This window comes from Rhea pennata, chromosome 1 (genome assembly GCF_028389875.1).
Source record: "Rhea pennata isolate bPtePen1 chromosome 1, bPtePen1.pri, whole genome shotgun sequence".
NCBI lineage: Eukaryota > Metazoa > Chordata > Aves > Rheiformes > Rheidae > Rhea > Rhea pennata.
Genome location: NC_084663.1, coordinates 189,898,437 through 189,925,745, shown reverse-complemented (window position 1 = coordinate 189,925,745; position 27,309 = coordinate 189,898,437). Strand labels below are relative to the sequence as shown.

At 43.0% G+C, this 27,309-nt stretch overlaps 1 protein-coding gene across 5 annotated transcripts in view; it reads right to left on the bottom strand.

Moving 5' to 3' along the window:
- SMAD9 (SMAD family member 9) overlaps positions 1-27,055 on the bottom strand; it is a 43,074-nt gene extending 16,019 nt beyond the window's left edge. For 3 of the 5 annotated variants that reach the window (XR_009957314.1, XM_062567105.1, XM_062567103.1), the window contains exons 1-5: positions 26,995-27,055; positions 12,637-13,262; positions 6,212-6,469; positions 2,880-3,017; positions 1,077-1,298 (exon numbers count right to left, since the gene is read on the bottom strand). Coding sequence is in view for 4 of the 5 variants with exons in the window: in XM_062567105.1 (XP_062423089.1) it covers positions 1,077-1,298; positions 2,880-3,017; positions 6,212-6,469; positions 12,637-13,048 (1,030 nt within the window). In the remaining variant the exon portion in view is untranslated. The remainder of the gene's footprint in view (positions 1-1,076; positions 1,299-2,879; positions 3,018-6,211; positions 6,470-12,636; positions 13,263-26,994) is intronic. The other 2 variants (XM_062567104.1, XM_062567106.1) reach the window with 2 other exon arrangements.
- Between the last annotated feature and the right edge of the window lie 254 nt (positions 27,056-27,309).

Here is a 27,309-nt window from a genome sequence, read left to right as displayed (position 1 = left end):
TATTTGTACTAGAAGTGTTCTCCTGGAGAACAAGGCAAGAGGTAAGTACAGCATTTCTGTGAAGTGCAGCACCTCCTGCACTAGCCTTCAGGTTCACTGTTGTCTGTAACATTTTGTCTCAGACCTTCCTCATATTCAGTCATTCAACACTAGACTATCAAGGGCCAATTAAAATACTGCTCTAGGCCTGGGAAATGAGGTGAGGTTGACAAGATAATAGGAGTGGAACAATTAGAGTTAATTAGTCCAGTGGGAAATCCATTCCCAGGCAGCTACTGGTGAGAGGCTGGCTTGGCAAGATAATGAGTCTAGACTGGATATACCAGAATAGGCAACATTTCATCTGCACAGAGCAGTGGCCAGTACAGGGCTTCTGACTCACTGTCTTGAACAGTGCAAAGTTCTGGGAGAATACTGGGGCCTACGCAGCCTTCGTGAGCTGGGATGGAGTGTGTGCAGCCGTGCATCTTCAGGAGTGGTCTCAACATATGATGCTGTGTGCACAGTGCATGTAAATTAGACTTAGCGCATACAAGGAGAATTGCTTGAAGGAGAATCCAAGATCAGTTTTACTAGATAGAAGCTGATGAGACAGAGAATCAGATTGGACTGACTTTCTTAAGCTGCTAGGGCAAAAAAGCTCCAAAGGCAACTCTTGCAGAGTTCTTCAGCTAAATAACTCAACTACTAAGTGTTTCATCCATCTCCCTTTGTTATTTGGTGATAGGAGAACCAGCCCTGAGGCACCAGCAATTATCCTTTTAGTGGCATTTCAATGGCAATATTCCCAGTGGCCAGAAGCCCTAATAAATAAAATGAAAATACATACTGCTAAATTAGACAACTATAAACAACATTTTTCTCTTCAGTGGCTAAGTAAATAGCTTTTGTAAGAAGCTACTCTGCTGATTCTTATCCAGCCAGAAAAGAATCCGCTGCTTTTCTTCTATTTCAGATGTAATCTCAGAGCTTTGGTTTTAAGACATGCACATCTGACAAATTGGCTAGATCTATTAATGTAATACACACTTCTTTCAAGCTCTGAATATTCCCAAGAAGGAGGGATTTCCTCTTACCTTTTCCTATGTGTCTCCTGGTGTTTTCTATAGTCGAGTTGCGGTTTACATTTGAGAGCAGCCCTAGGCAGAACCTGTTCCTGTTATTTGAGGGGTCTGTAAATCCATCTATAAGGATACTTCGAGAGGAAGCCTGGAAAGTCTCCCCTACCCGATTGTTGAGTTCATAGTAGGCAACTGAGCACCAGTGCTGGGGTTCCTCATAGCAAACAGGGCGAAAGTCTGTAGGAAATAAAATTAATCAGCTGCTTATGTCTCAATAATACTTTTTCAAACAATCATTCTATGTCTCCATTTCCTTTCTTCCCTCCTTTCCACCCCCTCCCAAGGGATCTTCACCTAAAATAGTCACTTCTGTCAGGACTTATCTTGACAGCAACTTCTGCCTCTATTTTATTTTATAACTGGAGCCTCAAATGTGCAAAAGGGTGGTGCATCAGCTTAGCTTTAAGCCTCTAAGGAGTCGCACTTGTTCTTAAAAGTGGTAACTATAATGCATCAAATTAAGCACATGCTGACATTCTTTGCTGAACTAGAGCCCAATCACTACACTGAAAATAGTAAGGGATACATCTGCTCTGCACACCAGAAGGAGCTACGGATGACAGATGGGCTCAAAGCAAGTCAAAACTGAGCCAAGCCTTCAGCCTGATACCAAATGCTGAAGTTCAGAAGTAATCAATCACTCCCTTCCTCCCCCCATTTTTGCATGCTTCTGGGCTTTCTGCTTCCATGTGGGACTGTAGTCAGCAAATGTCAGCAAGGCCATTTCTTTTGGAACCACCCCTGCCCGGGTTTTCCAGCTCAAAGACAAAGAAAGACTCAGTAACATAAGAAAATCTCTGAGTCTTCTTTGTCCTACAGGAATTAGTGGGAAATCTTATCTTGCCTGCCTACCACAAACACGTGTGAGACCCCTCCTCCCAGAGCACCTCTGTGAGTAACCACTAGTAAACTTCCAACTAAGATTCGCTAGGCCAGTGATCCAAGACGGTAAAAGGTGGCAGAGATTAAAGTCTCTGGACTATTTATTTAAAAATATTGGTTCTTGAAAATTGCTTATTATCTGGCCATTCTACATATCCATATGTTATTAGCACCTTTATCCTCATCTTCCTTTTCCACTTCTCTGATACATACATGTTCATTATTGTTTCAGAAGGCTTGCATTATTTTTAATATGCAAATTAATGTGTGTGTTGTTCATTCCCAGTTCCTTCTATTCTGGCCATCCACGCCATCTCTCCCTAAAGCATACTTACATGAGGGCAAAGAGTTTGGCCTTCTGTAAAAATCTCTTTGTGCTTCACTACAACAAGTCCTTTCATCTTCTAGCCAGACGGTAATGTAATGTTAAAATAAATTTGAAAATAAGAACAGTTCTAAACATAAAGCTTTAAAGTGCATGAAACCCAGAACTGAAGGTGATAAAGAAATCATTTCTGGTATTGGTAGTGCTGTTTCGTATTATATACCCTCCCCATCTTTGATTTGGTATCTTTACCTTTACGGTCTAGAAAATAGTGTTTGCTTTAATTATCAGTTTTCTAGCTGTTAATGCATGCAAGTAGAGTTTTAGCAGTTTTTAGCTGCTAATGCATGCAAGTAGAGTCTAAATTTTGTAATTCCCTACTTAAGTAACTGAATTCTTAAATCGTCCTATTCTGCTAGCCAACTGATGGGTCTGGTACACAGTCTTAGCCTTAAAATTGTCTGAAACCTGATGCTAAGTTCACTGGACATTTAATTGATAATTTTTGCTTAACAAATTCTCTTTGAGAAATAGTACAAATAGTTATTTACTTTCAGTTTCTCCATCGGCAGATTTACCTCCATGGGACAAAGAAAGTACTAGTTGATTTTCAGCTATTGCATCCATTGACCGCCCATTTTGGATTCCTGAAGTTTCTCTTGCATGGTAAGGTGGGGGTGGAGTTTCCACTATTAGAAAGAAGAGAAGAAAGAAAGAAAAAAAGAAAGAAAGAAAAGTTGGAAAAGACATCAAAATCAGTAATTTGGTAAATTCTCTCCACCTCTTCTTGGCAAATATGTAACACTCCTTCAGCCTTGTTTAGCTAGAGAAGGGTTTGAAACAGAGTACAAATGTGTACTTGACCTCCCTTCAGTCCCCAGACTAAGAACATTTTGTGTTCATGAAGAATGGAAAGGAAGGGCAGTCATGTTGGACTTGGTACACTTGAAAGAGGGAGAGATGATCGATCACAGCAGTGCCTCAGGTCTAGACTGATCCAGAAGGCCTTGAAGTAGAGGGGACAGGCAGGATGCAGAAGGCTTCATACTTTGTCCTTAAGAGCAAATGAAAGCCACAGAACCAATCAGGAATGAATTACAGCAACTGGGCATACTGGTGATAAAGGTGTGCATAACTGTTGTGAATTCCAAGTGACAGAGAAGAGGCACTTCCCTAGTGATAATTACTGATAATTACTGCCAAGGACTCTTGTAACCTGAGTTTTTTACAGTCAGGAAGTAATGCAGGTTGATCCTTCAGTTCCAAACTTCTCTCTCAAATGGAAAAATCTTGCAGAGCATGATTTAAGAGCAGAAGCTAACTTTAATTGCTCCTCTGTGAGAAAACTCTCTTTCCTCACAGGCTGTAAAGAAAGCCTATAGAGAGCCCTTATAGTCTAAAGTGAGATTTAGCAAAACTCCCTCCAAATTTTTACCTTTTACCTCTGTCCAGCGAGGGAGGGCCAGCTCTCTCTTCTGATTTTTTCAGTCTTCATAGTAATCATAGAATGGTAAGGTTGGAAGGGACCTCTGGAGGTCATCTAGCCCAACCCTCAGCATAGCCCATACAGGGATTGAACCCAAGACCTTGGCATTAGCAGCACCACGCTCTAACCAACTGAGCTAAACCTGCCTTTCATCAAAAAGCAATAGATGTGAGGGAAAAATATGAAGAAAAAGTATCAGCTCACAGCCTGCCCAGTTCCTAATTTGTCTCTTTTACAGTACAGTAAGATGTAAAAAAAAGTGGTTCTCTGTAGTGGGGATTCACAAGAAAGATGGGAGGAAGCCAGAGAAGAGGATGCTTCATTTTCATGTTAGAAAACTCTGGCATTCCCTTCACAAGCACTAAAAGTATGTAGCTTTACTCACTTAAACGGAAACTCAGTAGGCCTGTAAATAACTTACAGTCATGTATAAGTCTGCAGGACTAAGGGTCTGTTTAAGAAGTCCAGAGTTTAACTTAGGTCCAGGCTGTAATTCCCTCTTGTGAATGTGGTTTGTTGGCTGAGCTCCGAAACAGAGCCACTTCACCCAGGGTGGAAAAATGTGAATGTGGGCTGTCTCATAAGATGACTATTGAATCTTCCAAGTATTGCATTGGAATTCTATTTAAGCAGTGTCCAGGATCTGGGAATCCCACTAAATGACATTTCTAACATAGGGAAGACATAACCTTTCCAAAGAAAACGCAACAAGTCAGAATGATAAAGAAAGCTCAAGAAACAGTAGAAAAGAATAAAAGTTACAGAAGGGATTATGATATGCTTATATATATATCTGTGATGTCTACACCTAACCTAGTCACCATAAGCTCTCCTTATACTCATTAAAGAAAAATAGGCACTTCCAGGCATGGAAGCTGCTTTAGACATATACCTTAAGATGGTATGAGCATTGTTCTAAGAATGTCTATTTTTCTCCACTGATTATAGAGGCAGTGCAGACAATTAAAGCACATGCAGAAATTTGCATTGTTGACATCTATATCTGGTCACACCAATCCCACTTGGAGTTCTTGAAGTAACTCCTGACTGTTTCATGAGATAGTCAGCCATCCCTGGCTGTTACCCAGGCAAATTATGCTTATCAGCATTCAGTATGCTTTGATACACTAAAGCTTGAGTTGAGCCTCTTCCATTTTTAAGTGGCTTTGCAAGGTCCCAGGTTCAGGTAAATAACTGAGTCAGAGTCATATAGCTTGGAATGGGACTGATTTACCTGTCAGGACCAGCTCTACTGAATCAAGCTCAGTTACAGAGGTGAAAGAAAAAGATGAGAGAAGATAAACAAGTCCTACTACTTGCTACCGAGTGTTTGGATGTTGCTAAATGGGTTAATTTGACTACAGATCTAGAGAAGAAACGAACAAAAATTCAGTGAATGGACAGGGAAGGAAAAACATTATGCTATGTTGAAAATGTCCAGCTTAAAAGGAAGTTCAACTACCACAAATATTATGAAAAAATAAACATATTTCTTGCACTTAAAATCAAAATAGACATTGAGGACATGAATTTAAATGCTTTATAGTTGAGATATTAAAATATTAAGCTACAAGATTCTGATCTGCATTCATCCTTGTAAAAAAGCTGAGATCGCTGGAATTACTTTGGAGTTGCAACAAAGTGCAAAAGGGAGTTTTCATATTAAAGCTAGCCCTCAATTGTGTTGCATGACACCTTCTTGGTGTATTTAACAACAATGGCATAGTTAAATTCTTAGGTAACCAGAACACTACCAAGTAAGGAGATCACAGTATAAACAATCTGAGTGAGTTAAACCTGCCGACCTTGGAACTGTGCAGCTTACAAAAAAACGCTCTGAAGGCACAGGAATTTGCCTGGTGACTTCACTGAGTGTTTGGCTAGATTGGAAAACACCTTAGTTTCCTGAACTTTCTACACTCACAGGGACCATTATACATGAACAAATATTTCTGCATATTGATTTCACCATTTTTGCCTATCTCTCTTGATAGAGCTTCTAAAGGTCCCTGTTCTGACTACCTCCATCAGAGGTGCCTAACATAGGTGTTGCAAATACTCTTTTCCATGGATTGTATCAGAAGCTTGGATGGACAGGCCTGGACAGACAGAGACCTGGCTCACTTGCTGCTGTCCTTAATTTTCTCCTTAATCACGAGAGCTCATTCAGACACTTGTAGGAATGGTATAGACTAAGGCTTTTAGTCCATTGAGAATCCATCAGAAGGACCAGATGACAATACAAAGAACCAGAGGTAAGAAATCTCATTCCAAGTCCATCCTGTCCAACACTTTAGTGCATAGCGACAGCCTGTAGGGAGCACCCAGAATTGCTCCTGACCCCAGGCCCTTGCAAGAACCTCTACCGCCTCAGGGGGACATCTGGAAACTTCTTACCTGTGAGCTGATAGGGGCTTCCTGGTCCGGAGGAGCTTCCTGGTGAATTGGGGTAGCTGATGCTGTTAGGTGACTGGGAGAACATGTGACTGGGTGAGGACAGAAAAGGAGTGCATGGAGGATGCTGGAAAGAGTCAGGGTAGGTGGCATTGTGCGGCATCAACGGCTCGCTGTGGAGAGAAGTGTTTCTGAACTTGGCCAGCAGGCTGAGGTGAGGATTAAACTCACTGTGCCTTGGAACTAGTACAGGAGGTAGCACTGAAAGGAAAAACAGAATGGAAAAAATATGGTTACTGTACTCATCTCTTCGTAAGTAAGGCAGAGGTATATTCTCTACTACCTAAATATTTTTGTATATATACTACTTACTGAAGTGTAACAAATCTATCCCAAAATACGAATCTGGTTCTTTGGCTTTTTTTCCAGTTTTGAAGCCAGTTGCAGCAGTTCCATGTGCTCCTGACTTAGGCTAGGTACCATATAATTTACAGGTACAGCATGCATACATAACCACATTGCAGAAATGCAAGTGGCACATTTCTCTCTCTCAAAATTACCCATTCCTTCTCCTGAAAGGCTGAAAAATTCAGGAGTTGATAAATATTATGATTTGTCAAATTCAGAGCCAAGTTTAATTATAATTAACAGTGCTCAGCAAGTACACTGCATTATTTTACTACCAGCATTTTACAAAAGGGCAAAAGGAAACATAGACCAGATTTAAAAGGTTTTCAGGTGCCTGAAAATGCTGCCAACCAGACAGAAGAATCTTTAAAAGGAAATGTAAATGGCAATTCAAATATTGCAACAATATACATTTAGCTCTTGCAATATAATTAAAAAAGATCTAGCATAAGGAGACAAATGTCAATGCTCGGTAGTCAAGACATGAAAAATGCAGGGCAAGAAACTGAAATGCAAATTCATCCATGTAAAAGTTGGTCTAATGGAAGATATCTTCCCTCCTCACAAACTCTCTTCATGTATATCTCATATTGTCACAGTTGTAATAGCATTACTGTGTTGAAGAACCCAAAGCTGACCAGAAAACTTTTCACTTCTGACGTAACAGAAGCAACAGCAGAATTAGAGTCGAAATGTTTTAGAAAAGTTTATTAGGTGAGTTATCCATAAAGATGTAGCCCATAGGTTAGAACACAAAGAGGCTTGCTAAATATTTCTGAATGTGGCACTTCAGCTTCAGGCTTTGGCTGGAGCCCTCTGTAGTCCTTAGGGAGAGAATAGCATCTACAATGGGCAATTCTTGTACCTCAAGATTTCTTTATTAGCTATAGAGAAGAGGATAATTAAGCACCTAAGCGTCTTAGTTAAAGCCTTAAACACAAACAAGGGGAATGAATCCCTGCTTGTTAGCACAGAGATCTAAAAATCCCAAGAGAAGATAAGGAGGCAAGTTGGGTTACTGTGACAAGGATGAGTTGTCTCAACATCAGGACAATTCAACAGGCTTATACAGATTGTCTCGGTGTCTAGAACTGCTTTGGCCAACAGCATGTAGTCTTTCAGTCTGTCTTCACCAGCTCATGGAAACAAGGAGCAGTGGGCATTCTTGGTTATAAATGCTGACAGGAACATGTTTGAACATGTTTTAACATATTGTTGGGAACCAAACGCTCTGGCTAGGTAAGGCTAATTCTTCTTAGGTAGGTTAGGGAATACCTCTTAATTACAGTGAACTCTCATTTATCCACTATAATGAAAGAGTGGAATAATTGCTATAAAGTAAACATATAGATAGTGCAAAACATGTGCATGAGGAGAGGCTGTATGAATACCCTGAATGTGCTCTCCTTGAACATCACTGCACACATGCTACTCAGAGCAGGGGCAGGTTTAATCAGGAGGCAGAACAGTGTCTGATACAAATGACTTATTTACAGCTTCCAGCTTGTTGGAGCATTTGCTGCAGCAGGGGCCGCAGTTAAACTGCTCTCCTGCCAAGGCACTGGGATATACCATTTGGGAATTTGCCAGTCACCTAAGGACTGAAGATCTGAGTGCTTAAGAACATGCAAAGGATTGGACTGATGACACGAGGATCCACTGTGAAAGTTACCTTATTATCTGCTCAGAAATGCAGGCACTAGGATTCCTGTTAAGGGACTACATGTAGACCTTTCTCTGGCCTGCTGCATTTCTAATTAGTTTCTGGCCAGCACTGCACTGGTACTTTGAAAGCCTACTTTCTTCTCTTTAGCCTCTGATACTCCCCTATCTGTGGGATGATGATTTTGTAGCCACCCTCCAAAACCCTTTGGTGGAGGAAAGTATTTTTGCTTTTTACTTCCTTTACTTGCTTTTACTTTTGCTTTCTTGGGTTTCTGGATTCCCTAGATTCCCCAGGTAGAAATGCAGGCATTCATACCTGAACTGCATTACCTGATCCCACTAAGCTGTCCTTATAGCCATCGGAGAGAAACAAGACTCTCTTAGCGCTCAGTTCATCTGCTCTATTTTGGGACAAGGCCAGTACCACCACAAAAGCGATTACATTGCAGATGCGATTTTGGTGAGCTGAATCCTGCTCATCCCGTGCTCCTGTAAGCAGCTCCAGGCTGCAAGCTGCTGCTGTGCCTGGAGTTTTCCCACATTGCAGCATGCAATCATCAGACAACGTATCAGACAATGGCAATTTTTTGCCAAGTTCGCTGTTACCCAGCAGTTTCTGACCAGTAGTCCTGGAAAATCGGGAGGCAGTGATCTCTGTGCACACAGAAGTGAGCAGAGGTACTGAGCAAGGGACAGCTGTGCTACAGCAACACCAACAATGTGTAGGGTTGGGAGGCTGGCACCAATCACTGTGTGTACTGCTCATATTGAAGCAGCTTTCTTTAGTCCTGTGAGAACTCCCTTTTTAACACAACTCCTTTTTTAAATGAAAGCTGAGAATCTGGATGTGTGAACAGCACTTGCCAGGGAAAGCCTTTGACTCGCCCTGAGTGAGTCAGCAAGAGGAATTTTCAGGCTTGGACTTGAACTCATTCCCAGCTCTATCCAGGGTACTCTTATTTTCTGCTTTGTTGTACAGTTTTTGCCGCCTCACTCAGTCTTTCCACTGGCTGCTCTGTGGATGCCTAGAGGGCTAAAGCCTCTGTGGAGGAGAGGAATTTGGAGATTTTGTTGTTTGTGGCTAAAAAATCCCTAAAGGACCTTGTTCTCCTTGCTCTTTCAGTAACAGATCTCACTCTCTAAGCCTTAACCATTCTGAAAGAAGCGTGACCAGAGGCATGAAACTGAAACACTGACTGAGTGCATTAGGGTCAATCTGCACTCATAATTTATCTGTACTGTCTCCACTCAGTGGGGGCACTTTCTCATACCTGCTATTTTCCATCTAAAACTAGGAGTGGATCCTTCCTTCTCCATAGGCCTCCGCTGATGATTTTTCCTCAACTGAAGACAAATATGGTCATGTCCCAAGTCCTGCTGCTACCTCTCCTGCCCTAGGTTCTCTCCTATGCTCTTCAGCTGCGGTAGTTCTTGCTGGAAACCATGGCTGTGCCTGTGCTTTCTGAACCTGCAAGTGAGCAAACTATCTGCTCCATCATTTTTTTTTCCAGGTACAACATCCATACTGCTATTTCTGATATAGCAGCCCCTCTCTGAGCAGTTTACTGCCCTAGAAGGCTTACCCTCTAGTGAGGGCCACCTGCTTTTTTTATCCATAATCATTCATAAGCATCATACACATCACCTGTAGCAAGATCATCAGGTGGTCTTCCAACTGAGAAATTACCACTTCTTCCTTCCCACTCAGGTTTGACAAGAGCAATCATTTAGTCTAAGTCAAAAGTTCACTTAGGCTCCTGCTGTCTATAGCAACAGTGCACATTAGAACTTCCATTATCTACAAATGAATGATCTCATTTAAAAATAATAGGGTAAATGCTTAGGCAGCTTTTATTATTTTCTGAAACTGCAGCTTCTACTGACAATGACCCATTCAGACTTCTGACTTGCTCTCCAGAATGAGGAGGAGGGGGGAAGCAAAGCCCATCTCCTTTAGACTAGGTAGACTAACCTCTTATCTGCAGTAGGATGTTACACAAAATGGAGGAAATATTTGATGTGCTTTTTTTAAATGGCACCTGTTGCTCAGCAGGTCTGGAAAGGACAGCAACAATGAAAGCTACATCCTCTGTCTTCGACACAACTCATTCATTCTGAATAACGGTTAACGGATCTGATCACAAAGTGATTGACTCAGCAAGACGGACTACAGTGATGGAAAGGAAAGTGAGCCAAAAATGGTAAGACATTTGTATGAAAATAATGCAGGCCTCTGGACTATAAAAAAATGCAGTACTAAATAACCTTAATGGGTGGATTCCTTAGCTTCAGAGGCTAAGATTCAGGGAATCTCACATAAGCCTAAGATCACCAAGAGCCTAGATATAGAGGGTTTCCTGTAGTTAAAACAGGATGGTTGCTTAAAAAGACTGGCACCTAGATCGGTCGCTTCCACCCATTTCTGCAGTGACCTCACTGCTATTACTTTCTCCTCTCTCTCATTTTGTTCCTTCACATCTGTCTCTACCTAGCACCGCTATTTAACTCTCTCTGGCCCAGAGCTGAATTGCTACCACTTGCAGTGGTCTAGGCTCTTTCCCATTGCTGCTCCAGCAGATCTAATTAGGTTGTACTTCTTGCTGCACCTCATCTCCTGTAGGGAGGTGACTCACTTGTCACCAGCTGTTGTTGGGGGGAATGCTAGTTTGCATGAGTCAAAGCCATGGCAGGGAGCATGCTAACAGTTCAGCAGGCCTGCATCTTGCCTCTGTTTCATTTACTAGTATGGAGGCAGCCAGCCTGCTTCACAGACTAACAACAAGTTTTGGAAGTCATTTAGCAGCTGCTGGATTATCCCAGAACTAGGATTTGTTAGCAGGCACCGAGCAGATCAGAAGACCTGGATTTAAAACAGTACTTTGCAGTGCTGTCAGCTACCATGCTGAGGAGACTCCATTAACTACACTAGAGTTACACCAGAAGAAATGAGAAGACATTAAAAACTACAGCTTTCAAAGAGAAAGATATACAAAATGGGATATTTTATGAGCATCTTTTCTTAGATTCTTGAAGAGTTTATTTTAGCAAACCAGGAGACCAGCTCTTTGCAGTGAAAACTGTTGACAACATGCACTGCTCACTGCAGCTGTAAAATTTTAGTTGTGACAATGTTTACAGCAGTTCAGATACAATTCCAAAATGACAGCTCCACTGAAGTAGAACTGCAGGGGAGGGAAACGGTCCCTGTTGTTTAACAGATGTTAACAAATATCTTTCCCTTATTTCATCTGTGTGAAAAGAAACATCCCACAGCTCATTTATCTGATCCTAATGTCACCTCACAGTAAAGTTCATGCCAGACAAAGAGTAATCACAGAATAATAAGTATACACTTACCAACTGTATCCATTAGTAAATTAAATTACTGTGATTCGGCAGCAAAGGAAAGCTAGGTTAGAACTAGAAATCTTTCTGACCGTAATGACAGCAAAGCAATAGATTTGTTTGCCTGGGAAGACTGTGGAGACTCTATCACCAAGAACTTTTAGATCTTATTAGGAAAACACCTTCAGGAATGTACCAGGTAATTTGTTTTGTTTTGGGGTCAGGGACAGAGGGGAATAGGATGACCACTCAAGATCTTTGCCAGCCCTGCTTTCTAAGATCCCTATGGAAGTCGATACTGAACACTATCATCGTATAACAAAACTATTCAGCTGTTTCATTGACACAGTCCAATTAAATGACCTTTCAGTCAGGGCATGAGTTCTCAACGCTGACCACGTCTAATCTAAGGAGGATCATCAGTGGAAAATTCAAAGTTCTATGATAACTTGGGGGAGTGCTTTCACATAAACTATCTATCTGGATACGTAAATCTCACTGAAGGCAGGCCATCAGGCATTTTAGGAAGAATTCACTGACTACAACTCTAATTTCTAAAGAGAGAGCTGGTGAGACATTTTTCCCGTGGATTAATGAGCCAATTTCTGGTTTTCAGAGAATGAGGCATAAATCCAGCCAAAGTTGTAAGACTTGCTGGTGCCTAGATTTCAAGTAAATAGCCATACCAGCAACATCAGTCTACAGAGGGAGGGTTCGCAGAGCAACAAGCACCCCCACCTGCAGAGAGAAACTCTTTTCAGCACCCTGGACAAGATCCGGCCCCAGGGGGGCTCCACCGCTCTGGGCTGGCAGTGAGGACCCCGGGCACAGAACTGCTCTCAGCCCTCGATCCGGGACGCTACTGGGCAGAAAAGACTCAGGGTCTTCCCGTCAAACAGAGCCGGTCTTTCCCGATTTCAGAGTAGGCCTCTTAACGACACACCAAGTATAGACCTGCCAGTGCAAGAGCTAATGGAGAGCTGTGAATCATTTGCAGGTGACATAATTACCTGGGGTTTCCACCCGCCGGTAATGGTAGGGGTTAATGCACACTTCTTTCTGTTTTGAGCCAAATGGGAACTCGCAGCATTCCAGTGGTTTCAATTCATGGTGAGACTGTAAATCAGGCCAGCGCCACACTCTGCAGTATATGACATGGGGGAGCCCCTTGCGGTGAGACACCTGCAGTCGCCCATCCAAGGAACGTGGGATCGTGACACATTTACTGGGCTGACCAGGGCAGCTCAGAGCCCTTTCCAGTTCTTCCATGGCACCTTTTTTCTTCTTTAATTTCTTCACCAAGGAATCGACAGCTTTTTCTGCCCACTTTTCCTCTTCATCTCCTTGTTTCCAGCCCAGCAGCCTCTTCACTGCAGGGCTGGTGAAGGAGAACAAGGAGCTGATAGGGGTGCTGGAGTGCATAAGAAGCAGAGATTACACACCAGTGTCAACAGAAGCACAATTTACTCTCCTGCCTGCCAAGGCCTGGATGGAGTTTTCACAATACTTGTATGGCAGCTTCCTTCAAAGAGAGGTTCTTCCACGCATAAGTTTTTGTAAACTCAGGTGCTGTTACAAGCACTCCAGCAGGGTAGATCTCAGAACTTCACAGGAATCAAGAAACTGCTGATGAAGCCTGGAATGACAATACAATATATAGTTAGGCTTCATACACCCCCTTCATTGTTCTTTTAATAAAACTCATTTGAAAGAGGAATTATTCAGAATGTGTATTTAATTTCCAATGGTTTTTTTTGTTTGTTTTCTGCTTTTTATTTTGGGTCCAAGTCTCTCCTCTCCACTGCCCTTCACACTCTTTTTAGAGTTGGACCTCAGAAAGCATCAAGTATCTACTCACTTTCATTTGTGTTTAGAGTTTAATGCACTAATCAAAGTCTGGGTTATATTCACCACAAAAGAAAATATATTGCTTTTTTTCTTTAAGTTGATGGGTGTAGGTTCAGCTAAAGTATCTTTTATAAAATTAAACCTGTAATATCAAATCTGATGGGACTAATGAGTATTTTTCTGAATTCAGCTCCCTCTCTGCCCCTCAAATCTCATTCTACTGCCAACAATTGTGTAACATTAACTGCAAAACTCATTTAAAATTCAACTATTCTCAATTTTCATTTAGTACCTCTGAAAGATCTATCATTATTCTCTAAGATTATTTACATTCTCTCACATGCAAGAGAAAGACTTGTTTGCCTGGCCAGTCTGCTTGGCTGTCTCCAACAGTTCAAAGCTTTTTGGATGAAAATCACAGACTTTTGGATACAGTTTGTGCTGGATGGATCTTGAGTTATTTCTGCTAGGAGTTGCTACATCTGAGGAAGTCCAACAGAAGGAGTTTAGCTCTTAAGGGTTCCACCCCCCCCCTTTTTTTTAATGTAGCTGGAGCCAGTCTAATTTTAGCTGAAAATGACATATTTCCACTGACTGGAACTCTGAGGAAAAATGTCCTCGTATGTCAAGCTATTTACTGCTTTAAATAAACTTCACAGACCCCCTGTGCATATCAAGTCCAAAGGACTGAATACAGATGGCACTTTTAAACTATGAGATGGAGACAGCTTCTCAAATGGGTACCTGCAAAGAAGCAGCTCCACAACTGCTCTACTCTGCTCTTGTGGGAGGAGGTGGGCCCTGCTCGCCTCCCACCAGCAAAGGCCTGGGCACAGTCCCCAACACTGCTTACATGCAGTCACTGAGAAGACACTGGGGGACAGCGCCCTGTATTGGGAACAGCAGGGCTTCAGAAACCATATTATTCTGACATGTCCTTAAATGCACAGATCTTTTAAGGGTCCAGGGGACACTTGGGGATACTGAATGCACACAGAGGTACAACGTATTGAGACAGCAGGGCAAGGACAATGCCAAAGCCTGACTCCTTGGCTTAATCTGATACCCTCACAAGTCTGGAGCATGCTGCAGGATGAGCCCACACGGCCAGAGCATCAGAGAGCCTCCTAGGCAACATGCTATGTCTGCTGGGGACCAGTGATTCACTAGACCTGATTTCCTCATAATCTTTCTGTTCTGTTTGCATGCCCAGTCCCAAGCCCCACAAGAATACCCTATGAGATGCCCTGTACCTTGAGAAATGCAGACATATATAAACATATGGAACTTTCTCCCTTCTTCCATGATACCACCAATGGTGAGAGCAGGGGCCCAAATACCCCAAATCCTTCCAAAGTGCAAGTGAAAAGGAACCACTTAGTCCCATGTAAGATGAGCAAGCACAAAAGCAACTCTTTGGCCTGTCACAAGTCCTAGCACCAGCTGGTGTTCACCCAAGACATTCACATTCCAAGCAGCAGGAGATGGGAGGCAGCATGAAAATATGAACATGGTGACTACAAAACTGGAAGGAAGAACAGGCACCCTTTGCTTAACGCACCCACTACAGAACATTAAGCTCTGGGTTATGCAATTTCTACCTCGCTAATCTGTGTATATGGCAATGGTCTACATCTGTCAGGAGAAGCTGATGACAGAGTAGGGCAGAAATCACCTCACTTGCTTTGCTTAACAATCTGTAATCAGTTCCACAGAAAAGACCAAATTCACTCTGTCAAGGAAAAAGATATTTTAAATTTGGGACTTTTATTCCTTGTATTTGTAAAATTACAGTAATCTGGCGTATTTAACTGGATAGCTACTAACGCTTCTTTTCTGTCAAAACAGAAGTTTATCCCAAACATTTAGAGGGTACATGTGAGAACAAAATAAATTAGTTCAGAACAATTTGTCACAGGGAAAAACCATCAAGATGCTTGTAAAACATAATGCAGAGAAGATTTAGGCAGACAGTCTCCAGCCTTTATGAGAGCAAGGTCAGCCTACAAAGGCCAGAGCCAGCTCCTTCCAGGTAGTCCTTACAGTGGAGCCCCATATTTCTCAGCCAGTATCAAAACATCAGAAGAATCTGCTGGTTCCCAAATGCCTCTGCCTCGCTGTCATTACGTGGCTGCACTAAACCCCATCCTCGCACGAGAAAGCAGAACAATGCTGGGATCACGGCAGGTCAGCGCTGAAAGCGCGAACAGGAAGCAAAGAGAGCCGGGGATGAAAGCCCACGGAACCAGTAGTGGTGTAAAAAATCTCTGCTCCAGGCTAACAGGGAACATGGCTCACACTTCTTATCTGAGGGGGTCTCCCGGGCGTTAGCGTGTGTAAACAACTGCTCCGATAAGTTAATGCAACATTACAATTATCAGATATGAAAACATACATGTTTACGTAAAAAGTATTGTCCTGAGATTTTCTTTTCCATTTTGACCAAGGTTTTAAATAAACACATTAATCTCGTTCAGTCAAATTAAATAACTCAACAGTGACATCAGTATGAGTCTGAGCAGTATTGTTGCTAGTGGGAGAGTTGCCAAGGGTATGTGTATAAAAGCAAAAGCAGTGCTTTGCAGACCATGTGATGTAGTCTCCGATAAGTATATTGCGCAATTTCCTATCGCGCGCCCTCTAGTTTCTTCTAAAATCTTTTTTTCCCAAAATCCAAGTGACACACAAAACATAAGTGGTATTAAATATAGCAAACATCTTTCAAATAATATTATCAGGACATTCTACTTTAATATTATTAAATTACATAATACTGCACACTATCCAGCAGACTAAGCCATGTGTTGCTAGGCTTAGCTACTCCATTATGAAATACCTAGGCAGCCACTCTGCTCCAGGGCTGCAGAGATAGAGATGTTAATTTACAATTTAATTTAAATGATATTTTAGGACAGCAGTTGCTTAAATCTTATGCCTTTTGTATCAGGCATCTTGCCTACTGCACTGGAAAGTTCCAACTCTGAAACCGCACTTGACATATCTGCAGTGCTGATGATCCATCATGTTTCTCGATGCTAATCGCTTTAGAGTGGAGGGTGGGAAGGGAATCATTGCATTTTTTTCCATACCCCAGCAAATGTATCAAGCCTAGGGCCATACCATTACGAAAGCTCTGGTCTGGCCACCTCTATCTCTCTCAGTGACAGAATGATGTACTGTCATGAGTATGAGTCATGCGTCATTCAGGTTACGTCCTTAACGCACTTTCCTTCCCTGGGACTACATGGAATAGCCACCTTGTTCTGAAGATTGAAAGAGTTAACAGAACAGAAGCAGGCCACTCCATGCCAGTTGGCCTCCAGGCCAAGAAATCTCAGTTGCATTCAATTTATTAGTATAGAAGATGCCTTTAGGAGTGATTTACTTGGCCAAACAAACATGTCCACATTGTTAATATCTGTATCTGACCTAGTCACCCTGAACTCCCTAAATATGTACTTGAGAAAAATATGCATGTAGAAAAAAAAATGCATGTACAGGACATGGACTGTTCTGCCCAGAAATGAATATCTAAAAAAAGCCAGCAGAAACAGGCTCTGCATACAGCTAATATTGCGTGAGATGACACCCACCTCAAGTCCGAATGACTGCTAGGCTACAACCCAACGATGTGGGCACAAAGTAGAGGGGACTGGAATACTTATTCCTACTCCTAAACTCTGTTTATCAGTGCCCAGTGTAGGATTAGCCTTTAAGTTCTCAGGCCAACAGGAGACCTGTGTTCCTCCAGAAACTCTACTGCGGTAACTTTTGCTGTGCTATCAAAGAAACAGCAATAACAGAGAAAAGCAGATGAAAGATCATCATGGTGAGCCAGGTACTCACTTAGTCCTTACAGGTACTTACCACTGAAGTCAGTAAGACAAGTTCCACAGAGTTCATGGAAAGTAAACATACCACATAATGCAGCAGCATACTGATACTTCCACTGTGGAAAGACTTCTGGAAACTTAGATTCGGGATAATGAGAAAGGATCCACTGGGATGGGAAAAACTCTCATCCTCCCTCAGCAGAATGTCTTTGCAGGCCAATGAGCTACTGAAGTTCCCTTCTAATTCAGTTTTGAGGGTCTTAGTAGTGGAATCGTATCAGTCCTGGTTAAGCTGATGTTAAAGTCACATTAAGCTTTATGTTAAAGTCAAAAGGGGAAAATGTTAGTGAAAACAGACTTAAAAAAACAGCTATATGAAATGCTCAGGGCCCAGCCTCCCTGTAGTGTACCTGTGCATATGCACATGTGTGCACGTGTGTGCAGGCATGTGCACGCATCTTGTCCCAGAGTAAAACTCCAAGACTCTGGCCCCACCCTCAGAGCCTACCTCGGCTGACTGAGCTGAGAGAGGCATGGCTATCAGTCTAGCAAACGGCTGACATCATCAGTCCTGGTGTCATTGCAGCAGCTTACTAAGGCCACAGAGGGAGATTTCTCAGAGGGTCGTCTAGACATAAGCTGTGCAGTTCTTGGAGATTGCACACGGCTGGAAAATGGAATAGTGAGACAGTTACAGCTAGAAGTCTACAGCTCGGTGACAAAATCATACAGAATTTGGAGAAAGTGATTCCAGTCAAACAATGTAAAACAGCCAGTTGTGAATGTGCATCTATTTATTTTTACCTAGCACTGATTTAGTTACTTCTGGTTACTATGAAAAAGAAAAACATGTGGGTTTTCCCATAGCTAGTATTGCAGCAATCAAGTCTTGATGTGTTTCAACTGTGTCCAACAGCCAGCAGGCAATATAAACCCAGGAGTATAGATCAGCAAAGAGGTCCTGGGTTGCTGGGTTGTCATGTCACTGCTGTTTGCTGTGTGGATCTTCCACACCCTCACATGAGAAAGCGCTTTTTTTAAAAAAAAAAGAGAAAAAAAAAGGCAAATGCTTACACATATTCAGGCCTCAAATGAGTGAGAAACTTCACCAACCTTGTCCCGAGCCTGCTCCCACACCCTGAGTCTGAAGTACAAATCCTGGTATTAGCTTAGGCTTTTGCAAGTACGATGGGTCAGAGCTGGGCCGAAGGGCTTTCACAGCTGTGTTTATTCCTGAAGAGTGGCATGGAAATGCATACCCGAGCTGAATACGCACAGCTACTGCTGCTCTAGTGACCCGCTTATGGCTCAGGACCAGTGGTGATATGTTAACCTTGACATATGTGAATCACCTTGAAAAGGCTCCTGTTCCACTCATGATAGCCAGGACATAGTTTGGGATCCCCTGGACTTCCTGTTGTGATTGGGACTAGCAAGACAAGGGTGTTGTTGTGAACCTATCTGAAACCTCTGCCTTTGACACCCAACAAAATACAGTGAATGAATTATTCATCACAGCGTTACCAAGTTCTGCCATAACCACAGAACCTCACACCCAGGATTTTAATTAAATGAAATGTAAAGAAGGTTTTCTTTTCTTAATTAAGAAACTAAATTTCTTCCTGGTTTGACACTGAACTGCTCCAATTGAAAACAGCTGCAATGATATGAGGTAAAGCATCTGAGACTCAAATTTATCCATGTTTCACACAGCCCTGGCAATATCTCATTGTTTATTCCTATAAGCTTAGATGAATAATGCAAACTCCTGAAACTCATTTTCTTGTTATTTCAAGTTTGTTCCGAAAGCCTTTCTAGGGTGAACTTTGTGTGAAGCCATCAATATCAAAGAACAAATCCATCAGCACTTCAAACTTCTTTGGTCACTCTTCTAGACTGTGGAGTCTTTGCTGAATTCACTGCCTCCAGGATAAAATGAGGACAAAGTTTGATGCCAGTGTCTAAATATGTATGACTTCCTCATAACTTCTCTGAGCTTGTGGAATCACTCAAATATTACCTCATCTACTCAGCATCATCCAGCTTCTCTTGACAGGAATAGCATTCTCATTTGGTCTAAAGAAGGACTGATTAAGCTGTGCACCTTAACACATCCACATAAATTTCTATAGGCTATAACCACACAGCTTTGTGCAAGAAGTGTAAATTCAGACACAAAACATAATTAGGCACCCAGCTCACATCTGGTATGTGCACGTTGCCTAATTAGGAAGGGATGTACAAATTCCTGTGGTGGGACTGATCTGAGCTATCGTATCTACACAACAGCACAGCAGCATGAAGACTTAATCATTGCAGTCCCCAAATCAGCAGCATTGTGTTAATGTGCCTTAAAATTGAGAGAAGGGAGGGGAATGGTCATGGTAACAATATTCAAACGTGTGAAAGGCTGCCACAAACAAGAAACAATCTGTTTTTGATGTCCACATTCATGGACAACACAAGAAATAATGGGCTTAAACTACAGCACGGGGCAACAGGCAAAATTTATTACTAGCAGAGAGCTATGCATTGCGATAAGTTACCTATGTAGGCCCTCACCATGGCTGGTTTGCTAAAACCAGCAGCTCTGATGAAGCAGCTGACTTTCAAGTGCCTTCACCCAGGAAAGACAGAGACTAAGGAGCAAGCATGCTACAGAGGACCTCTGAGGAGATATTTGTAGTAGCAGAAAGAGGCAGTGGGATATGATGGGGGGGGGTGCATCAACCTGCCCTGGGGAGCCAAAATGCCTTCTTATGGCTTTAGTTATCCCCATTTTATAGACAGTCAGAGTCCTGCATTCCTCACATACCCACCATTCCCAGAGAAAGTTTAGCAAAGCCCATCAGTGTTTCTAAAAATGGAACAGTTGGAAGTACGCAAAAAATAGAATTCCTGCTTTTAAAATAAACGCTGACTCGTATCTAATACAAAGCATGTAGCCAAGTGCCTCCAGAACAAACACTTCACAAAGGAAGAAGAGGACTAGAAAAGAATTTCAGCTTCATTGCTGGCCTGAAGTTTGTATCCACGCTAATCAGATCCTGTATTCCTTGTTATCAATCACTGGCATTCTTGGAGCAATTCCCAAATACCCATTTTAGGTAAAGGATTTGCCTGGACGTAGATCTGCAGAATGTTGTGAATAAGAGTACATCTGAAGAACAATTACTTCACCTAGGATATGGAATACAAATCTGATGGGGAGGCAGTCCTGAAAGTTTGGTGTATTAAGTTCTTAGAAAAGAATGCACTTTCTGAGCTGTAATTATACTTGCACAGTGCTAGCAAAGGAAAGAGATAAAGCAAATGTTCTCTTACGGTTGTATGGTTAGACATCCTATCTACCTAACAGCAAATCTGATGTCCAGCTCTGTGAGCCAGATGTCCAATATCCTGCTGTAAAACACAGAAATGAAGGGAAGCTGGCTCCTTTTGGGCAGATCTGCAAGGCCTCATCCTGGCAATGAGGCTTTGGTGACTGGTTCTTCCAAAGTTAGGACTGTATCTCATGCTTTTGAGATCTGCTGACTGGTTTTGTCTAATGTCACAAAGCCAGAGATAAACTACAAGACTGGGAGTCAGCTGAGGAGTCTGTTGCCTATGAACTCCTCATCTCCACAGGAGCACTCCTAGAAGACCCACTCCTAGCTATGGCCTAGCACAGAGGACCCAGTTCCAGAGAGAGCAAGCCATCCGGAGCTCTGCCTGAAAGGTTACTCATTGTAGTGTTAACATAGCAGGCACCTTTTGAGAAGACATGATTTGGCATCACTGAGTGCAACACACTGCTTCGCATACAAAATATAGATGGAGCTTGTCAATAAAACAGTCCAAAGAAAGAACTACCAGAAATCGAGTCTGACAGTGAACCCATAGAGGAAGCAGCTATACTGCTGTCCTCCTTCCCTTCCTCCCAGGTGAGAAAACCTAGGCAAGTACATATAGGGGGTAAATTTCATGCATAAAGGCTTTCCATATATATCATGTTAGCAGTTTTCCATAGAATCACATTAGCATTTCATTGTGTTCAAAACATATTGCATTCAAATCTGTTTTTCCTAAAAGGCTTTCATTGTGCATCACTGTTGGAAATTGCTAATGCAATAAGATTGACATATAGGCTCTTCTGCAGGAACATCCGCAGTAATCTGTGCTAATTGAGCCCTCAGTGGCTTGTGAAACCCTGCAGGGGGGGGAAGGGTGGAGGAACCACAGGGCCTACCCTCTTGGAGAACTGCAAAAAAGTGTGGAGGACAGATGAGCACCAAGATTACTGGGGTTTGCCTATGCGAAGATGGGATTCGGCCGCATGGATTGCCTTGGTCAATACCCCCAAACAACAGCACTAGGGTATTTTCCATGAAGAATATCTGGATATGCTCAGACTCTCTATGGAAGTAATTTCACAAGAACAGGACTAAGAACAAAATGAGCATGAACTTGTCTCTCTAGTTCCCTCCTGTGGGGGGAAAGGAGGAGATGGCTAGCCATTCCCAGGGACTTAAGCTGAAACTGTAGGTGCTCAGCTTCTCTGCAAACCAGAACACTTCTGCTTATGAGATTAAACAGGATTCATATGCCTAAATTTGAGTCTGTGGGCATAAAATGAGGGCTTGATTCACTTTAGCATGTAAGAGGCATGCTGTGGTAACACACAGCTTCAGAAAACCTAAGACGCAAAGCAAGAGTCAAAAACAGGGCCCCAAGTCTTTAAAAGAAATAAGAAGAGAGAATCCTTCTTCCCATCTCTTCAAGTAAGTTTCTGTCATTCCTCTCCCCTCCTTCCCCTTAGCTCTGCCTCATCCAGCCTTTGGATGCCACACAGGCTCCCACCAAGAAATGTAGGTCCCAGCATAAGTCTTGTAGGAGAAGCAGCAGGGCAGGCATGGGAGCCACAGGCTCCTGCCTCGCACAGGTATGAAATTCTGCTTCTCTACTCTAGATGTCCCTATAGAGGCCCCATGCTCTGTGTGAAGTAATTCAAGATCTCCTGATGAAAGAGAGATAAATTAACTACCTCATATGCGCTGCAGGGTAAGAAACTGCACATTGGCAGCTGGGCCACAGTAATTTGATGGAGACAAGTAGGTTTGGGTAGGCCAGGCCAGCAAGAAGCCATAAGGCAGGTTTTGAAAACTCAAGGGAACTGCTTGTGTCTTTGGTCAGGTCTCTTACAGGGCAGCATGTGGGATCAGGAGACTGACGTTTCTGTTCCTGCCACAGGCCTCTGGGTAAATGAGCTTCCCTCAGGTGCCTCAATTTCTCCATCTGTCATACAGGTATCCTGACAATGTTTCCTTTGTAAAGCACTCTGAACTCTGTGGATGAGGAATGCTATGCAGGAATGCATTAAAAAAAAAAGAATTTTCATTAAAGAAAGGCACGTCAAAAAAATGCAAAAAATGGTTAGGCTTTGTTGAAATGTATTGACTTCAGTAGCACAATTATTTGCATTACGAAGTGTTCTTAATTACACAGAACTTTGCTATTAGCAAACACCACTTTATGGAAAGGGTACCACCATAAATAGCTCTCTGCCTTGTTTTGTTTACTGCATAGCTGCATGATCAAGTACAATATAAGACAGAACAAACACAAAATAACAATTACCAAGAAATGCCCAATCTTGCTCCTATTGTAGCCAGGTAATGAGGGTGAAAGGAAGCCTGAAGCAGAACAAACTGTAATGACCCATGGGTCTGTTAATTTTCTTTCCCCTCCTCATTTCTATCTTCCAGTGGACTATAAGTTTGAGGCCAACAGTTCTGGAGAATTCTGGAAAGGACGAAAATTTTCAAAACTCAAAACAAAAACCAGGAGTAGTACAGAGATTCCAGAATGGGAGACTACATGGAGACATCTCAGAAAGAAAAGCAAAAGATACAGGATTTTGGCAGGGGTCATGGTGACTGGGAACAGAACGTAGGTGGGAGAAAAGAGCTTGTTGGGAAACAGGAGGTTGCAGTATCAAGCTGGAACATTGCCATGGTGTGCACTAATGCTTTGGCAGCTGCAAACAAAAGGAAGGAGGAACGTAAGAAGTAACGTGAAGGAAAAGTGTCAAGAGATGTTTGGGAGTATCAAGACCTGTGAGGAAATAAAGCGGTCAAAGATGATGCTAAGTTTGGCAGAGGGAAGGATGGCAGTGTTACTGACAATGAAAGAGAGAGTGGGAAGGAAACAAGTTCTGGGGATAAGGATATAAGGCATTTCTCCTGCCAGTGAGCAACACACTAGATCTTAAACCTGTCCTTCAGAAAATGGGAGATCAATTACCGGATTTTCTTCCTTTTTTTTTTTTTTTTTCTTCTTTTTTTGTTTTGTGTTTTCATGTAGCTGGGACATTGTAAACTGGTAAATTGACTCCACTCAGTGTCCACCTCCCCAGTGTCCTTGCTGTGCCCTTATCCGGGGGAGCTGTACCTCAAAGCAAACCGCTCAACCCTACTTTTGTCTAAGATATTGTAAAAGTTCTTACAGAAACCTGTAGGTGGTCCTGTGGAACAACTTCATCTAAAGATCACAGATATCTGCCACAAAACTCTGGCAGATACTGTTTCACCTGTTTTGATTTCAATGCATATATGTACTCATCAGGATCCCAGTCTGGGCTCTGATTCTGCAGTGTATTAGATCCACTCATTTGCAAAAGCACAACGAGGTTTTCAGCTACTACAGTAAACACACAGAGCCCTAGACTCCTCAGTTCACCTTCTCATCTGCAAAATTCCTACACTATTATTATTCAAACATCATAAAAAAAATATAGGATGGGAAGCAATTTGGGATATTTTGAAAAAAATATTTTTATTATACAGTATTCAGTCTGATGTTTCCTTACAACAAATGTTCTCAAAGACAGTAAAAGAAGAGCAAAGATTCTCTCAAATTGTCATTGTTATTATCTTTTGCTATTAATGTACAATAACATTAATGATTCTTTATACCAGCCTGCAGCAGGAAACCAGGCAGTCTACCATAACAACCTTTTGTATGTATGTTTTTGCTGTGCTGTTTTTAGTTAAAATATTTATGATGTTATTTTCCTTTCTTCTCCATTCCTCTAATTATTACTTGTAATGGGCATACAGTGCAGCAAAAAGAATCTATATGCACTTTTGTTACTCTGTTTGCAATGTCCAAATTGCCCAGAGTACATATATATTTTTTTGCCTTTTGGTTCTCCTTATTCTTTAAGTTTCTTTGAAGCAGAGTGCCTAGCACAATGATGCTGGAATTGCTGTTAGTGAGTATCAGCAGCGGCGATAAACTCGAGCTAGTGTTTTGGTTAGAGGTCACTTGTAATTAGTAGTCATTGTCCTCTGAATTTAACAATGGAAAAATGAAACTTTGTCAAGACAGATTAGCCTGGCCATCAAAATTACAGCACTTTAGCATTCAGGAGGGAGGATTACATGACACGCTATCTCTCTCACTGATAACAGCGGATAGCTAAGGCTTCAAACGTGAGATGCAGAAAGACTGTAAAAGAATAAAAGGAGAGAAAGGAGAACTAACAGTCCTGATATTATGTGATATGTTATACTGACACTTCTCCACTGTCATTGTAGTGGATTAGGCCTTGTCTTTACCCTATGAAGACAACGCAGGGTACTACTAGCGAGTCCTGTTGGAGCAGCTTCCAAATCTGCTCTCCGACTTCTCTAAACATGCCTTCTACACGTATCTGGCACATACGTACGTGCCTCTTAGCTTTGCATAAGTGTGTTAATAAAATATTAATAATTAACTTCTTCACAAAGTTATGAAGATGACAGCTCGAGTAAATCTTTGCGCATATTCATATCAGTTGCTGTACATAAATAAAAGCATCCATCCCCAGCTCCTACCATTTTACAAACCCTGCTTATCACAATGATTCATGATAAAATGCACTTCATCTGTATTTCAGCCAGGCTTGCCAAATTATTATCATTTTAAATGACAATAACAAAGTTAAGAAGAAAATACAACTCCTTCACAGAGCCAGATGAGAATGAGAAAATACTGTAGAATTCAGTAAATATAATATGATGTCTACTCCTTGGTACAATTCCCCTAAAAATATTTGTGTGTATGCTTATTTTAGCTACTAAGGCGAATGAACTCGATACTTAAAAATAAAAAGAATACATCCCCGACTCTTAAAAATCTAGCAGGAAACAAACATGAATCAGCCAGACACTGGTACTTATCAAATCTGAAAGAAGGGAGTTGTCTGGCTGCACTAGAACGGATGAGGTTTGTTTGAGTGATGACATTTATCCTACCATTGCTGAGGGGAAGAATTTTACAGCGCTTCTTTGAGCTTACACTCCTAAAGATGAGAAGATTACTCTTACCACATAAAAACACGCATCTATAAAAATGAACATTTTTACATCTGAGACACAAGGTACAGAAACTTGTATTATCTGCAGCGTCCTTGCTGAACAGCCACAAACTTGAAAAACTTCCAAAAACTTGCACATCATTTTGCACTTCTGTGGGACTAAGGGAGAACTCATTCACTGAGAAGTTGACCATTCTGGGCTGAAATTCTTTTCATTGGTCTATTAAACGTAAATAATTAACAGTGTGTGCATGTGTGTCATTTATTTTTACTCCCAGTAATGCCTCTTTGAAAGCAGACCTAGCTAGTATCAAATAAATTTACCTAAAAAATCAAAGCAGAAAAAACTAGAAAGTTACCATACAATATCTCAATTGTTAAAAATTAACCAAACTTTGAATTCTCTCCACTTAGAAGTGCCTGCACATGGAGATAAAATTATACTAATTCATAATTTGCCATATCTAGGACTATTGTTTTTGGAAATGTTGATAACTCGCTAGTAACTAATGTTTCAAATTTGTAGCGAAAAGGAAAGAAAAGGAAAGAAAAGGAAAGGTCGAGGTTTGTAACTGGAATACAAAACAAAATCTGAGTGACTCTGCTCTGTTTTATTTGGGAGCGTGTCCAGGAGCGGGATTTCTTGAACAGAAAATAACCTCTGAAAGGAAAAGTATTTCCAAACGTGTCATGTGTTTTTTTTTTTTTTTTTTCTACTTACACGAGAAGGAAAGAAATCATAACAGTGGGAAGACTTGTCAGCGTTTAGCCATCCGTAAAAACGTCTTCTTTTCTTTTCTTTTTTTTTTTTTTTTTCTTCCTTCTCTCCCCCCCCCCCCCCCCCCCCTCCCCGCGCTCCTCCTGTCGCTCGCAGCCCTGGCGTCAGTTTGTCTCCAGTATCTGGTCCCCCCGCCCCAGCTCCCTCCCGCCTGCACGCTGCGGCGGCGGAGCGGAGCGGGGCCGGCGCCGCCGCCGGGGCCGGGGCCGGGGCCGGCGCCCGCCGCCGCGCACGCAGCAGCCGCGGGCCGGCGCCACAGCGCTGCGCTGCGCTGCGCGGCGCGGATGGGCGCTCCCGGCCCCCCGCGCCGCCGGCCCCAGGTGCGCGCCCGCGGACCGGGCCGGGCCGGGCCGGACCGCACCGGACGGGATGGGACGGGACGGGCCGCGCCGCGCCGGCGCTGGCGGGCGGCGGCGGCCCCGCGCCCGGCGCAGCCCGGCGCAGCCCGGCGCAGCCCGGGGCGCCCCGCCTCGCCGCGGCCGAGGATGCGGCGCGGCCCCGCGCGGGAAGTTTGGGGCCGCCCCCGCGCCCTGACTCCGGGACGCGGCCGGGAGCGCGGCGCGGCTCTTACCTGCCACGGCGCTGCCTGGGCTCTGCGCTCCGCCGCGCGCGGCACCGGGGCTGCAGCTGCGCGGCGGCGGCGGCGGCGGCAGCGGCGGCGGCGGGGCCAGGGCAGCAGCGGCGGCAGCGGCAGCAGCAGCCCCGGCCGGCGTCAGTCAGGCGGGAGCCGGCGAGCCTGTATTAGTGCGCCGGGCTGGACCGCGGCCAGCGAGCGCTACTGCCGCTGGCCCGCCCCTGCGCTCCCCCCGCCGCGCGCGCACACACACGCACACGCGCTCGCACACACACACACACACACACGCTCACACACACAGCGTTCACCCCC